This window comes from Salvia miltiorrhiza, chromosome 2 (genome assembly GCF_028751815.1).
Source record: "Salvia miltiorrhiza cultivar Shanhuang (shh) chromosome 2, IMPLAD_Smil_shh, whole genome shotgun sequence".
In the NCBI taxonomy this organism is placed as follows: Eukaryota; Viridiplantae; Streptophyta; class Magnoliopsida; order Lamiales; family Lamiaceae; genus Salvia; species Salvia miltiorrhiza.
The window spans coordinates 50,588,119-50,603,829 of record NC_080388.1 but is presented as its reverse complement, the minus strand read 5'-3'; the positions used below and the strand labels follow the sequence as shown (position 1 = coordinate 50,603,829).

Here is a 15,711-nt window from a genome sequence, read left to right as displayed (position 1 = left end):
TTTGTATGTTGAAGTAGTGTCATTCAGAGACCAGTTGCACGGGAGAGTGCCTCCTCCAATGCATAGGTGCTTATGGAGGTGCTTAAATCTCCATTTCCATTTAATTCCAATTCTACACTTCTATTTAAAATTCCAAATTTTCATTAAAAATATAATTCAACAATACAATAATTAAAATAAAATTAAAGAAAAAAATACAATAATAAAAATAAAAATTACACTAATTTTTTAGGGCTCAATCGGACCAAAACGAGACCAAATGTGCTCCTTCAAATCTAAAGTGAGACAAGCATGCATCTCCGCGTCTCGCATAAATGCTTGTCATGCCACATGCACGAAATTCCAGCGGAGCAGCGGTGCGAGGACGAGCTGCGGTAGAGCTACTCAAAGCTTAGTCGGTGACATTTTCTTCTCATTCCGTTGCGTGCTCACCTTCGTCTTTGATGATCATATTGTGCAAAATGATACACGTGAACATGATGTCGCTCAACTTCTCCTTGCTCCAAAGACGCGTTGAAGCACGCCGAAAGCTCGTTCGATATCCTTGCGAGCCGCTTCCTGCATCAACTTGAATCTCTTACTCTTTGCATCTGTCGGATGTGTAGGACGCTTCACCAAAACAGGCCAATTAGGGTAGAAATCGTCGGTCAAGTAGTACCTACTCTTGTAGTAGGAGTTGTTGACTTGATATGTGATCAGTGGAACCCTTCCTTCTAGTCGATCGTTAAACAACGTCAATGAGTTGAGCACGTTGATGTCGTTGTTTGAACCAGAAGTCCTAAAAAATACGTGCCAGATCTATAGATCTTGGGATGCATGCATCAGCTTCAAGGATGATGGTTGGCTCCCCCTGATCGCCTCGAGTGTATGCTCCTTGCTACACCGTTGGGCAATTCTTCCATGCCCAATGCATGTAATCGATGCTTCCTAGCATTCTCGGGAAGCCGTGCTTCTCCTCGTGCATTGCTAGAAGCCTTTGGCAGTCGGCGGAAGTCGACCTCCTCAAGTATTCCGCGCCGAAGAGTTGGTTGATGATTCGACAAAATATGCGCAAGTATTCCAATGAGGTGGACTCCGCAATCCGTAGATACCTGTTGTACTCGTTAGCTGCACCTCCATTTGCTAGTTGACAAATAGCAACCGTGCATTTCTGCAACGGTGTGAAGTCAGGTCTGCCAAGTGCATACCGATCGGACTGCGCGGCGTTGACGATGCGCAGAAACAATGCATGCCGCATACGAAATCGACACCAGAAAATGGAGTCGGTGTAGATCGACTTCACGGTCCCGATGAATGTACGCCTTCTACGACACCCTTTTTCAAGGAAGAGGGGTTTCCGACTTCGATTCACCAATAGCTTCAACAATTTGGCAAAATTGTTGCATGAGTTGAGAGATTTTTTAGCATGTTCCTCGTCGCCATCGCTTGATGAAGAGGATGATTGTGGAGAAGACATTTTTGTAAAAAAATTTCAAGAGGTAGAGAGAATTTTTTGGGAGTGATTTGAATGAAGTAAAAAGGAGGTATATATTGATAATGAAGAAAGAAAGAAAAAAAAAACTACCTAAACTAACCGTTGCATTGCAACGGTAAAATGGCAAAAAAAATTAAGGGAAAGTCGGCTGCCAACGATGTTCTCTCACAATTTAAAATTCGAATTTTTATTTTTTTTAAATGGCGCGCGTGTAACGCACACCCACACCATTTCCCCCCCCCCTAAGACCCGAGGCTTGCATAAGTATCGGGGGCACACCGCCGCGGCACTCTAGTGCGTGGTGCGCCCCAATTGCTGCATCGACCCGGGCCTTAAATTGCTGCGTTGTGGATGCTCTAAGGGTCTCACTTTTTAAGGGTATTAATTAAAGGGTTGTGTGGAGTACATTTGCTAAAAAGATAAATGAGATTTTTATGGACGGACTAAAAAGGAAATATGATTACTCATTTTGTGGACGGATGAAGTATATAATAAAGAGAATTTTTTTAATATATTTTTAGATACAAAAATAAATAATTTTAAAAAAAGTGTGATAGTGAACTCAAGTTTAAGAAATTTAATATTTGTAACTTGAAATGTTATAAAGAGTGCAATTATAGTGCATTTACAGGCAAAATTGCAGTTATAATCCAACATTATAATTTTAAAGAACTTGAGTCCATCTGTGAAATATTTAATTTATGGTAAAATGTAGCAGATGATGCGTTACAAATTACTACTCCAGTGGCCTAGCAATTGTAAAAAGAACCCAGGCCCATAATCTTAAAACACACAAAAACTTGAATCAAACCAAAGTCTGGACAACATAGCAGGTAAATGGGCTACACTTCGGAAATGGCCCAAAATTTCTTTTATTATTATTATTATTATTATTATTATTATTATTATTATTATTATTATTATTATTATTATTATTATTATTTAAATCCCCATCAAGTGAAGTACTTCAACTAAAAAGTATTGCTATAAGCAAAAAAAAAAAGTAATATCCTTCACACAAACTGATTACAGGAGGGTATTTTACAATGATCAATGATTCATGATAATTTTCGCTGTTACATTTTTATGCCGGCATTAATTTACTTGATAAAATGCAGGACCTAAACGTAGCAGCTAGATTATCAACTTAATTTATTCAATCACAAATAATTAAGCTCACTAATTAATTAACAACAATTGAGACCATTGATTTTGAGACGAAGCGACGCCTCCACAGCGTCGCCTACAGACAGAAAAACCCATTCTGCACCAATTTTATCTATCAATTTTGCTGCCTTCATCTTCGTAATTACTTGCCACTTCGGATTCACCACTGCTAACTACCAAATCACAAAATATCGATTTTTTTAAATAAATAAACAAATATAATTAATTTGCAAGTTAATGTGTAATTCATGAAGTTGGAAAAGAGGGTTACTTGTAGTCCTCTTGCATTGAGTTTCTTGTGCACTTCTTCTAGCGCATGAATACCCGAAGTGTCGATATTCATCACATCTGCAATAGTACATTTTCACATTTATTTCATTTTAATGTAAAATCATAAATACTACTATACGTAACATTCACTCAAAAGATTAACAAGAAGGAAAGAAAAGAGAAAGACTTAATTAGCTACAACTTCAGTAATATAACGGGTTATGGTCATACAAAAATTTTCGATTATATACTGAAAAAAGTTTGGGATGATTTTTTCTCATGCTAGTAGGAAGTATAGCCAAAACAAACTATTCGATTTTGAAAAATAAAAAATCATGCCACATTATTCTTTCAATTTTCGCCAAAAACTTCGAGTACGCCTAATTAAACATTTTATAAGTCATATCTAAAATCAAAATTAGTGAATATTTTGGGGGGAAAAAATCATAATATAATTTACTACTTACTAGTCATATCGAGGATGAATACACAAAGCCGTCCTTTGGCGATTTCTTCAATATTATTTTCATCTTTTACCGACTTCAAAATCCTGAAATAGAAATCGTTATATATTTTATATGAAATAATAATGAAGCAATTAAAATTTGGTATAGATAAGTTGAAGTAGTAAAAATTGCATTTGAGTAATAGAGTAAGTGCAGTTTGGTTATAGTAATTTAAAATGTGGTAGGTACCTTTCTCGGATGAAACTGGCATTGGCAAAGCAGAAAGTTGCAGAAGTAATCCGGGTGATTAAGAGGCCGGGAAGTTTGATGGCCACAGGATATTCTAGTATGTTACAGAATATGTCTGTCCCTGGAACTCTCCCTACTTCTTCTGTGCTTGGTTTTATAGATATTATTATTACCTTCCCAAATGACATTATCACCTGCATTTTTCCAAACAATTCAAAACTATTTTTATTTTTCAAACTTTTTTTACTTGCTTCTTACTTAATTAATTACTATCAGTTTATGCCAAAATGGCACTACTTAGGCGTGGGAGGAGAGATTCTCACATAAATTGAATTTGGACATATATTTTGGCGCAATGTGTAAGAATGGTGAATCCACCTCGCGAATGCTATACTCACTTATTTATTAAAAGTCTTTTATAATCTCAATAAATCATTCAACAATAATTTCGTTGGAGAATGGAGATTAACATATAAATATATAGTTAAAGGGAAAAAAAATTCAAAGCACGTGATTTTTATTTTTGTTTTGCCTTAAATTGATACTTATCTGGGCCTTAAATTGATAGTGTTTTTTTTTTATAAATAAAAAATATAAAATAATCTTTCAGGTCCTAATTAGTTTTGATAGATAACCCACCTATCTTCTTTTTTTTTTTTTTTTTTTTTTTTTTTTCAGGTCCTCACTTAAGTGAAGTGACCCGGGTTCGATCCCTCTTGGGAGCGAATTGGAGATTGGAGATATAAGGTGGATTTGGTGAATGAAGCGAATTGGAGATTGGAGATATAAGGTGGATTTGGTGAATGGAGAGATAAGGTGGTTCTTGGAGTGGATGGGGAACTAATTACTAACATCTAACATGACTTTGCCCGATCAAAAAAAAAAAAACCCCACCTATCTTCTGGAATCTAAATTTGTAACTCCTCTAGTAATATTTCTGCTGAAATTAATTACAAAAGTTCTGCTCATGGTTCAAACACCTAAATTTAACCTTTTTACCTTTTTCAATTTTGGTACATTAATGTACACCTCTTATTTAAAATATTCATATTCTGCATATATAATTCTGGATTTATAATAACCTCGTTACTTTTGCCGTCAGTTTATAAGTGATACTCCCTCCGTCCCACAAATCTTGACACGTTTTTCTTTATGGGCCATCCCACGAATCTTGACATATTTCCAAATAAGGTAATAATTATTACATTCTCTCTCCTACTTTTTTACTTCATGTAATGCTATTTGGACAAAATTTGTCCGGACATAATATAATTAAATACTTTATAAAATAAATTTATTTAAAAATTTTGGTTCAAAATAAAATATGATTTAACTAGTTTTGTTGTTTTCTTTATATTATAATTTTTTTATAATTTTTTAATATCATTTTTAATTATTATTATTTTTAAAGTACACAAACTACAAATAAAATGACAAAAAATAAAAAAAATTTAAAAAATTACGAAAAAACTACAATATGGAGAAAACAATAAAACTAACTAAATCCTTTTAAACTTGAATCAAAATTTATAAATAAATTGATTTTTAAAAAATTTTAACCTTATTTTTGTCCGGACAAATTTTGTCCAAATAGCACTACTCCTTGCTTATTACTTTTATTTCATTCTCTTTCATATTTTATCACTTTTATTATACCCTCTCTCTTTTCTACTTTATTTCTTTTATACTTTATTAACTATACATTTAAAACACTAATCTACAACTTCTTAATTTCTGTGCCGAAACCAAACGTGTCAAGATTCGTGGGACGGAGGGAGTATATCACACGAGTTTAATCCCAACATAATATTTTATTTTAGTTGTGATTGAAAGTTTGGTCTGTAGACATAGTGGATAAAGAGGTCCTATAATGTATACCTTTCATTTTTGGATACTATGTATTTTTAACTACTATTCTTTTTTGTGCATAACGGTATATTAAGTTGATTTTCATAATTACATATAATGATGACTTTTTAATGGAATCAAATCGAAGCACGTTACACCAAACTAGCACTTAAATAAAGGAGCCAAGGAATATAATCTTGATAAACTTTTATTAAAATCTTTCTTTATGACCGTTGAAGATACCCTTTTTTGTGGTAGTCAAATTCTAAACCCTAGATGGTGCATTAGATGGGAGATTCTCTTATACATTGAACCTGGACGTGTTTTACGAGTTTAGCTTAGATTCCACTTTCAAAGATAGTGATCATGACACAATTAAACCCTAAATTCTACATGCCTTTGATCTTTGAATGTATTTTGAGACAGACAATTTGATATATTAAAAATAAGAAAATCCAGCATCTAATTAAATTTTGAAAGAAAGAAATATTCAGAAGAACAATACCCAAAAAAAAAAAAAACGATTAATGAATGTAATTTTCATTCTTGTAAAATTTATTTTATAGAAATTGATTTTAATTAGTACCATTATATACAGTTAAGTTTCTAGGAAGTGAGTAGCTATATATATAGTACTGTTTTCATTTAAACTAAATAATCAAATATATCTCAAACCATCACTATTTTTAAATTCTATCATAAACTATCGACCTTAATTAATTATATTATATTATTATAGTTCAAATTATGGAAAATTGAGCAAATTTATCCTTATCCCAAGAATTTGGTTTCAATACTTAAAAAGCTCAATGATCTTCAAGAATTTGACGTCGTGGCTTGACATAAAATAAAATTATACATGTATTTTTATATTAAATCAAGTCAAATATATAATTAATATTCTACTTAGCTTACAAGTATTGAAAAATTTATTTGATAATTATTTTACATAATTTCTCGTAATTGAATAAGTTAGTAAGCTTTTATGACTCAATTTTAGTGGTCGGTATAGAATCAACCAATAATTCCAATGAAAAAAAAAAACCTATAGCATTGACCTACTTCAACTCTTCACACCTTCGACCAATTGGAACATACAATGCACACTACTGTATATATGCACACTTTGAGAATCTCCATTATATATTGGATTCTTATGTAACCCACTATACTAATAACTTCAACTCATTTCTTAATTAGTTTGGAATCTCAATTTATATATATATTCTTTCGTACATCGCTAACTTCATATCATTAATATTCCTTCTCGCTAATTACGCACATGACCTCGCACTAATCCAACATTCACTACCAACTCATACTTGCTCCGTCCTCGCCTATTTTAGAATCAATTAATTCCATCACAAACAGACGTAAAATTTCTCATTTTACCTTATTATATATCGTAATCATTTTTCTCTTTTCCTTTTCTTAATAAAAGTAAATTTACCCACTTTCTTAGTACGTGTGACATTTGTTTGAGGACGGGTTAAACATATAAAACTGGAAACATAAATAAGATGTAAGATTAGGGGTTAACATTAATCATAACTACTTGTGTTATCATTTTTCACTCCATTTTAAAAAATATTTTACACTTCAAAATCTTTCAACTATAAAAAAGTTCGATTTACGACGACGAAATAATGAATGACTTCAATAGAATCTGCATGAGTTAATATAAAATTGAATGAAAAAAAAATTCGAAAATCCTAAAATGAGACGTACCGCTACAAGGAGGCCGATTTCGACGGAACCGAAGAGAACGCCGAAGAAGGCAGAGAGGCAGACCATGAAATCCAACTTATCGACCTTCCAAATGTTATAGCCCTCGTTGAGATCGATCAATCCGGGCAGAGCCGACAAGATTATGGAAGCCAGAATCGCCAGAGGAGTGTAATACAACAGCTTCGTGAAAAAGACAAGGCATATCAACACAGTCACAGACATCACAATGTTAGATATCACTGTTTCACACCCTGCGCTGTAATTTACAGCCGTTCTTGAAAATGAACCTGCACATTATAGTTAATAGTCTGAGTGTAATTAATAAATTAATTAATTTAATTTATACTTATATTTTACCAGTGGCTGTGTAGCATGACGTTAGAGATCCAACTAGGTTCATGGCTCCCATGGCCACCATTTCCTTGTTCCCATCCAGGTGGTATCCTTTCATCGAAGCGAACGATCTCCCCACAGCAATCGCTTCCTGATCATATATACATACACATTTTATTTATTTATATTAAAAATACTCATTTTATCAAGTTATATGTAAAATTACCTTTTTTAGTAAAGAGTATTGCAGTTTGGACAAAATTTGTCTAGACAAAAAAAGATTAATTTTTTTAAAAAATCAATTTATTTAAAAATTTTGGTTCAAATTTAAAAAGAATTTAGTTAGTTTTATTGTTTTCTCCATATTGTAGTTTTTTTTGTAATTTTTAACTTTTTTTAAAAAAAATTGCAGTTTTTGTACTTTAAAAATAATAAAAATTAAAAAGGTTATTAAAAATTACTACAATATGGAGAAAACAATAAAACTAGCTAAATTCTTTTTTATTTTAAACCAAGAAATTTAAATAAATTTATTTTATAAAGTATTTGATCATATTTTATCCGAACATATTTTGTCCAAACAGCATTATTGTTTTGTAAAAACACATAGAAAATACCTAAATTTTAAATTAAGGGACAAAACTATTGGAAATCAACAACACTCTTCTAATACTGAGGATCCGAACGTATTTTGTCAGCCGATAGATCCATTAACCACTAGCTAGTCGGTTGACTAATGAAAATCCACTAGGCGATCAGACAAAATACATTTCGAACAATCAATGTCAGGGTATCATTAGCTTTCACCCAAATTTTGTCCCATTGACCATTATTTTGTCCCTTAACTTATACTCCCTTCGTCCCGACTTTTGGTATCCAGTTGAGAACGGCACGAGTTTTAATAAAATGATTGGTGTGTTGTGAGTGGAATAAGGATCCCACATTTTATGTGAGAGTTAAAATAATTAAAGTGGAGTAAGGGCCCCACCTACTTTTACTAAAAATAGAAATGGATACCAAAATATGGGACGACCAAAAAAGGAAAGTTGGATACTAAAAGCTGGGACGGAGGGAGTAATTGGGTATTTTCTACATATTTTTATAAATGTTGATAATTTTTAAGTATGCATTATTAAAAGTGGGTAGTTTTATAGCCAACGTAAAAAAGAAATGAGTTAATTGTATGGGAACTGACAGTGAGGGCTATAAGGGCGCATATTAATCCGATTTTGGCGGCTTCTCCGACATGTTGGCCTCCGAAGTCTAGCTGGTGGAGTGAGGTGGGATTCAGCCCTCCTTTCAAGTGTTTCACGATTTTGATGCCGTGCTTTTCGGCTTCGCTCAAGTACACTATTAAGGTGGATAGTATCACTGAGAATAGCGGCGCCGTCGCCGGCAGCCAGAACAGTTTCTTCTTCCTTTGGCCCTGCAACAAAATTCATTTTCAAATTACTTCATTTTCCAATATCTTGATTGATTAATGGAGTGATTAGTTGTGCTTACGATGAATCGGGTGATTAGGATGAAGATCAAGAATGAACAGCCGAGGACAGAATTCAATGGATACCACTGTTGAACAATTAATAAATAATTCAATTAGAATAAGAGAGACGGATCAAAGAAATTAGATAGCCTTTTCTATTAATTAAGGGGTAATCTTGAATAAATACGAATTTTCATCCCATTCCGATTTTACACATGAACTATAAGTTTTGCTGCCAAATACATGAACTAATAATTATTCTTATTTTTTACATAGTTATTAATTAATTTTCAATGGAATTAATGTTATTGTCACTAATTGAAATAACATAGATATCCGACTTTATCGTTTAATACACTGTTTGTTTAAGGCACATATACGCCTCAACATTAATTTGGGGCCAATTCAAATTAGAATAAGTGAAAATTTATGTATTTAAAGGCATGTTCAAAATCATAATTAGGTGAACGATTCATGTATTTAGGCGTAATTACGTGACTAATTGATTACTTACTTGTTGATGAAGTGCTTTGACGACAGCAGCAAGCACGGACACGACATCAGTTTTGGATGTGAAATGGGTGATTCCGAGCAATCCCTTCAACTGTTGGAGGCCAATCACAATGGCTGCGCCTCCCATGAATCCTACAATCGCAGCATGTGACAAAAAATCCACCAGAAATCCCAGCCTGAAACGCCATAAATTAACAATTAATTCCAATAACTTAGTAAAAAAAAATATGGTTTATAGAAAAACGAGTTTAAAATTGACCGGAATATTCCGAAGAGCGCCTGGAAGGCGCCGGTGAAGAAGGTGACGGTGAAAACAGTCCGTCGATAGGCCGTGGGATCGGCGGTAGGGTCCACCACTTTGGAGACCATCGCAGAGAGCAGCAGCGACACCACCGCCACCGGACCGATGGCGATCTCCCTCGAACTCCCCATTACAGCATATATCAATGGCGGAACAACACTCGTGTCTGAAATATACATAACAAATTCAATTTCACAAAAATTAAGGATTTTTTTTTTCTAGTAATTGCATGACTTACATAGGCCGTATTGTGGATCCATTTTAGCCAGATTAGCATATCCAATACTCTGCAAATTTAATTAAAATAAATGATAATATTACGCAACCAACTCGCAAATTAAATATATTGTTAAGTGTTAATCATATCTTGTGTAATCATTTTTCAACGTTTTTGTGAAAAATGTCTTGCTATATAAAATACAACAATAAAATGATAAGTTGTCTCGTTGAATTCTTATGTGAACGACAAGTCGTTTTATTGGGTAAATTGAAAAAACAATTTCACCTACGATTCCTGCAAAATGTACGACACATTATTCATCGCCGGATTTTATATAGAGGGAATTTTTTTTTTAATAAAGCTGAAAATTTTGAGTTTTAAATAGAAAAACGAAAATTACCGACATTTTCTAGAAAAATGCTAAAATTTGGAACACAAAATATAATTAATTAACCTTCTAGTTAATAGAGAAATAATTAAACCTGAGGAATGCAGAGGCTGGCAAGAGTCAAGCCAGCCAAGAAATCATTTTTGAACATTGCAGCTTTATAATTCTTTCCCCATTTAAGTATTGGAAAGAGGGATTGCAAGAAGAGAAGTAACTGATTTGGGCGATGTTGCTTCGTTTTGGGGTGAGGTAGAAGGGTCTCCTTTACGGAGCTGAGGAGTTGCTGCCAAGGCGGCGGAGGGCCGGCGGAGGCCAGCAGCCACTTGGACCTCTCAGCTCTGCCGGCCGCAGCGGCGTCAGCGTCTAGCTGCACGACGGCGGAGTGGTCAGCAGAGGAGTTGCCCATGGCGGGTTTTGAAGTGTTTGGGTGAACTTACTTGGAGTTAGTTGCTAGATTAGATGGTGGCACATCCCTTTAAATACTAGCCTTATTTGATTGAGGTTGATCGTTACACGGCATGTAACCAACAAAAGCCAATCAAATTTGTATTCTATCAATTTTTTGTTATTTTTGACATATAAGTTACATGTATATATAATACACCTTTTTCAACAATACGTAAATGATATATAGAGGAGTTGATTGGTTATTGTAAAAATTATATTTTATCCTGAGAACTCAGAACATTGCACTAAATTTATAAAATTATTGTATTTGATGTAAAATTAACTGTATTATATATAAAAAAAAAATCCATTTTTAAGATCATCTCTAGTGGTGCCTCCCCATTCACTACAAAAAAGCGCGTATTTACCGGCGAAAACTACCGGCGGCGATTTTGCCGTCGGTAGATAACGGCGGCAAGGCGGCGGCATTGCAGGCGACCCGAAATTTCGAAATTACCGGCTAGTTACCGACGGCAAACTCGCCGCCGGTATGTAACGGCGGCGTCGCCGCCGTTAATGTTAAAATACGCATTATTTAATTAAATTTATAGACTTAACGGCGGCAAAATCCCCGCCGCTAGATAGCGGCGGCATTTGCCGTCGGTAACCTTTAAAATATAGGGCAGCGGGTTTGCCCATTTTTTCAGTTTCTGCGCCGCAACCAACCCCCCCACGCGAACAGAAACTACCCCCCTCCCCTGCTGCTGCTGCTCTTCCTTCGCCGCCGCCGCCGACCGCCGCCGACCCAGCAGGTATCTCTCTCTCTCTCTCTCTCTCTCTCTCTCTCTAGATCTATATATATATATATATATATATATATATATATCTAATTAATTTTAATTATATATATATAATTATATAATTTCACTTATATTATTTATTGTAGTTCGACGACCTCGTTTCACCGCCTTCTTCACGACACCCACCGGAAACCACCACCGTACGCTCTCTAATTTATTTATTTAATTATTTAATTATGAATTTATTTATGTATTTAATTATATATTAATTAAATAGATTTATTTGTTATATATAGTTAATTAATTTATAATAGATTTTGTTTATAACTAAATTATATGAAGCATGATTAATTTTAAATTATATTAATCCATTTAATATATGATGTTGTTAGTTTAATTTTAAATTATGAAGCATGATTAATTTTAAATTATATTAATTTTAATCAATTAGTTTAAGTTGTTTGTTAGAATAATTTATATATGTTGGATAATTTTGTTAAATTCAATGTTATGTGCTATGTGTTTATGAAATGTTATATTATTATATATATATATATATATATATATATATATTGTGGGATAGATTTAATCAATTTCTTAAGGATCTTCTCCCTTTGGGATAGAAATTGATTATTTCTTAAGGATCTTCTCCCTACAAATGATTGTTTTTAATTTAATTACCATGATTTTTATTGCTTTTATTTGTATTGTATTATTGCTTCGACATTGGGGGGTCGGGTAGACCTAGTATAGGCTTAGTAAATTAGGACCACTATGGTCACTATAGTTGCTGGTAGAGTCGAGCACTTGGTAGTTAGGATAGTGGGGTTATGCTGTCGAAATTTTGTTAGATTTCAAGTAATTTATTATGTTTTATTTGTTTTTTTCAATTAGAATTTGCAAGAATGAGTGATAATCGTACGTGGATGTACGCGAGATACAATGATCGTACCGCATTTGAAACGGGGCTTGAGTTTTTCCTTGAGTGGGCGTTGAATCAAACGGCGTACACTGATGGACAAGGTAACATTAGGTGCCCGTGTAAGAAGTGCAAGAATCAAGCGTATTTAGATGTACCTACGGTCAGAGAACATGTTAGTAGGCGTGGATTTGTCCTGAATTACAAAGTTTGGGTTTGTCACGGGGAAGCACCGCTGTCTATGCCGAGAGAACATGCTATAATGAATGAGGATGATGGATTATACAATAACTACGAAAGGATGGTGCATGACCATGCTGGACCTAGTAATTATCAAGATCCTCCAAATCTGGAGCAGCCGCCCAATAATGACGCTCAACAGATTTATAACATGTTGGATGCAGCGGATACTCCATTGTACGCAGGATGTGACACGTACTCACAATTAAGTTGGATGACTCAATTCATGAGCATAAAGACTGAAAGCCACATGTCAGAGAGGACTTACAATCAGATGTCTTCGATGATGAAAGCTGCTTTACCAGAGGGTAACAACTGTCCAGAAGACTTCTATAGTACGAAAAGAAATCTACGTGGTTTGGGTTTGCCAGTAGAGAAGATCGATTGCTGTGTTAATAACTGCATGTTGTATTGGGGGAAACTAGTGAGCTACATAGTTGTATGTTCTGTGACCAATCACGATATAAGGACAGCTTGCGTGCATCTGGGAGTCGCAGAAAGAAACAAGTGCCCGCTAAACAGATGCACTATTTTCCCTTGACGCCCCGATTGCAGAGATTGTTTGCATCTCCTGCAACTGCTGAACATATGCGGTGGCATGCGACCTCCACAGACGATGGGATAATGCGCCACCCGGCCGACTCTCCGGCATGGAAACATTTGAATTCAGTCTTTCCTGGATTCGCCGATGAGATTAGAAATGTGAGGTTGGGCCTCTCTACAGATGGTTTTGCCCCATTTGCACAATCAGGGCGTCAATATTCTTCTTGGCCAGTTATTGTCACGCCGTATAACCTGCCTCCGTGGTTGTGCATGAAAGAACAATTCATGTTCCTCACAGTCCTCGTGCCTGGCCCATCAAACCCAAAGATGAAGTTGGACGTATTCTTACAGCCATTGATACACGAGTTAAAATCTCTGTGGGAGGTTGGTGTGAACACTTACGACATATCGTTGAAGCAAAATTTCCAGATGCGAGCAGCTCTGATATGGACTATCAGTGATTTTCCAGCGTACGCTATGTTGTCTGGGTGGGGTACAGCTGGGAAATTGGCATGTCCACATTGCATGGAGAATACAGAAGCATTCACTTTGCCGATGAGTGGAAAACAATCGTGGTTTGATAATCATCGGAAGTTCTTACCTCCTAACCATGTGTTTAGGAGAAACAAAACTTCATTCTTGAGGAATAAGACATGCAATGTTGGTCCACCATAACAAAGATCAGGAATACAAATCTTGAATCAAATCGAGGGGTTAGGCTTCGTGAAGGTTACCGAAGACTTCGATGGCAGGAACGCTCAACTCGTCAAATATCAAGATGTAGGGTGGAAAAAGAAAAGCATATTTTGGGATCTACCCTATTGGAGATATCTTTTGATTCGACATAATCTGGATGTTATGCACATTGAGAAAAATGTGTTTGATAACGTGTTTAATACTGTCCTGAATGTGAAGGGGAAGACAAAAGATACAGAAAAATCTAGAGAAGAATTGAACACCTTCTGCAAGCGGAAAGAGTTGAAGAAAGTGGATGGAACTCGAGGGTATCCGAAAGCATGTTATACGCTTGACAGGGAAGAGAAGAAGATCTTACTCCAATGGATCAAGAGTCTTAAGTTTCCCGATGGGTACGTGTCAAATATTAGTAGATGCGTTGACATGAACGCCCTGAAGATGCACAACATGAAAAGTCACGACTGTCACGTGTTCATGCAAATCCTTCTGCCTGTTGCATTTAAAGAACTTCTTCCTAAGAATGTTTGGGAGGCAATTACAGAGTTAAGTTTCTTCTTCAGAGAATTAACATCCCGCAACGTGGCCATATATGACATGAGAATACTGAGTGAGAAGATAGCTGTTACTCTTTGCAAACTTGAGCGTATCTTCCCGCCTAGTTTATTTGATTCAATGGAGCACCTACCAGTTCATTTGGCAGATGAGGCACGATTGGCTGGTCCAGTGCAATATCGGTGGATGTATCCTTTTGAAAGATATTTGAGGACATTAAAAAATCATATAAAAAACAAAGCCAAGGTTAAGGCGTCCATCGCCAATGCATACTTACTTGCAGAAATGTCAACCTTCTCTTCGTTTTACTTTGAAGATCAAATATCTACAAAGTGGACAACTTTGCCTCGCAATATTGAGATGCCCGTTGCTGAAAATGATGATCCTCTTTGTCTCGCCATATTCAAACCTATTGGGCGTTCACTTGGCCGAGGGACGAAGAGATACATGGATGAGCGCGAATGGCATGCTGCACACATGTATATTTTGAGCAATTGTGCAGAGGTTGCAGAGACATATAGCAAGTGAGTATTCTCGTTCAATTTACGTATAAGAAGTGTTCATCATATATAGGTGTTAACATATTTATTTGATTCTTTGTATCCAAGGATCTTCAAGGAGGAAAAACGATATGCAAATCCTTACATGACTGATGCAGAGTTTGAAGTCGCGTTTCACAACGAGTTTATTCTGTGGTTTAACCATTACGTAAGAGACGATAAATTTATGTTAAATATACATTTACTTACTCTAAAATTGGCTAGCAAACTTAAATGATATTTGTGTGAAACAGGTTTGTCGTCCTTGTAACGACGAGTTGAACCCTTATATTAGGTCGCTTGCAGCTGGACCATTAAGGGAGATTGAAACATACTCCGGCTATTTCGTGAATGGCTACAGGTTTCACACAACTGATCATGATAGAGAGAGTGCGACTGTGAACAGTGGCGTTTGCATAAAAGGTTCGGTCTATGGTAGTGATAGAGATGTGCTAGACTTTTATGGGCGTCTGCAAGAGGTTTGCGTGCTGGAGTATCCGGGGTATCCAATTAAGCAGACAGTCTTGTTCAACTGTGAATGGTTTGACTTGTCGGCTCAGGGAACTTCTATTGATACAGACTTCAAGTTAGTTTCACTGAACCACACACGAAGAT

The 15,711-nt window shown here is 35.4% G+C and overlaps 2 protein-coding genes across 2 annotated transcripts; both read right to left on the bottom strand.

Moving 5' to 3' along the window:
* Window positions 1-486: 486 nt before the first annotated feature.
* Window positions 487-1,456, bottom strand: LOC131009680 (uncharacterized). The gene is made up of 2 exons (XM_057937091.1): window positions 882-1,456; window positions 487-778 (listed from the first exon to the last, which is right to left on the bottom strand). The coding sequence occupies exons 1-2, from the start codon at window positions 1,454-1,456 to the stop codon at window positions 487-489; spliced, it is 867 nt and encodes a 288-aa protein (XP_057793074.1).
* A 1,010-nt stretch (window positions 1,457-2,466) lies between these two features.
* LOC131012005 (low affinity sulfate transporter 3-like) lies at window positions 2,467-11,001 on the bottom strand. Its single transcript, XM_057939914.1, has 12 exons — window positions 10,515-11,001; window positions 10,051-10,099; window positions 9,771-9,978; window positions 9,513-9,687; window positions 9,019-9,084; window positions 8,711-8,941; window positions 7,540-7,666; window positions 7,183-7,469; window positions 3,607-3,800; window positions 3,379-3,461; window positions 2,913-2,989; window positions 2,467-2,814 (listed from the first exon to the last, which is right to left on the bottom strand). The coding sequence occupies exons 1-12, from the start codon at window positions 10,824-10,826 to the stop codon at window positions 2,662-2,664; spliced, it is 1,962 nt and encodes a 653-aa protein (XP_057795897.1). The 5' UTR covers window positions 10,827-11,001; the 3' UTR covers window positions 2,467-2,661.
* Window positions 11,002-15,711: the final 4,710 nt, after the last annotated feature.

Bases quoted from the DNA above. Each gene is read 5' to 3' on its own strand.
- LOC131012005 (XM_057939914.1), bottom strand. From the start codon at position 10,826: ATGGGCAACTCCTCTGCTGACCACTCCGCCGTCGTGCAGCTAGACGCT. The intron at 10,100-10,514 runs GTTTAATTATTT...TTAAATTTGCAG, and splicing joins CCAGCCTCTGCATTCCTCAG to AGTATTGGATATGCTAATCT. The intron at 7,667-8,710 runs GTCAGTTCCCAT...ATATATGATCAG, and splicing joins GCGCCCTTATAGCCCTCACT to GAAGCGATTGCTGTGGGGAG.
- LOC131009680 (XM_057937091.1), bottom strand. From the start codon at position 1,456: ATGTCTTCTCCACAATCATCCTCTTCATCAAGCGATGGCGACGAGGAA. The intron at 779-881 runs GTAGCAAGGAGC...CGTATTTTTTAG, and splicing joins TGGAAGAATTGCCCAACGGT to GACTTCTGGTTCAAACAACG.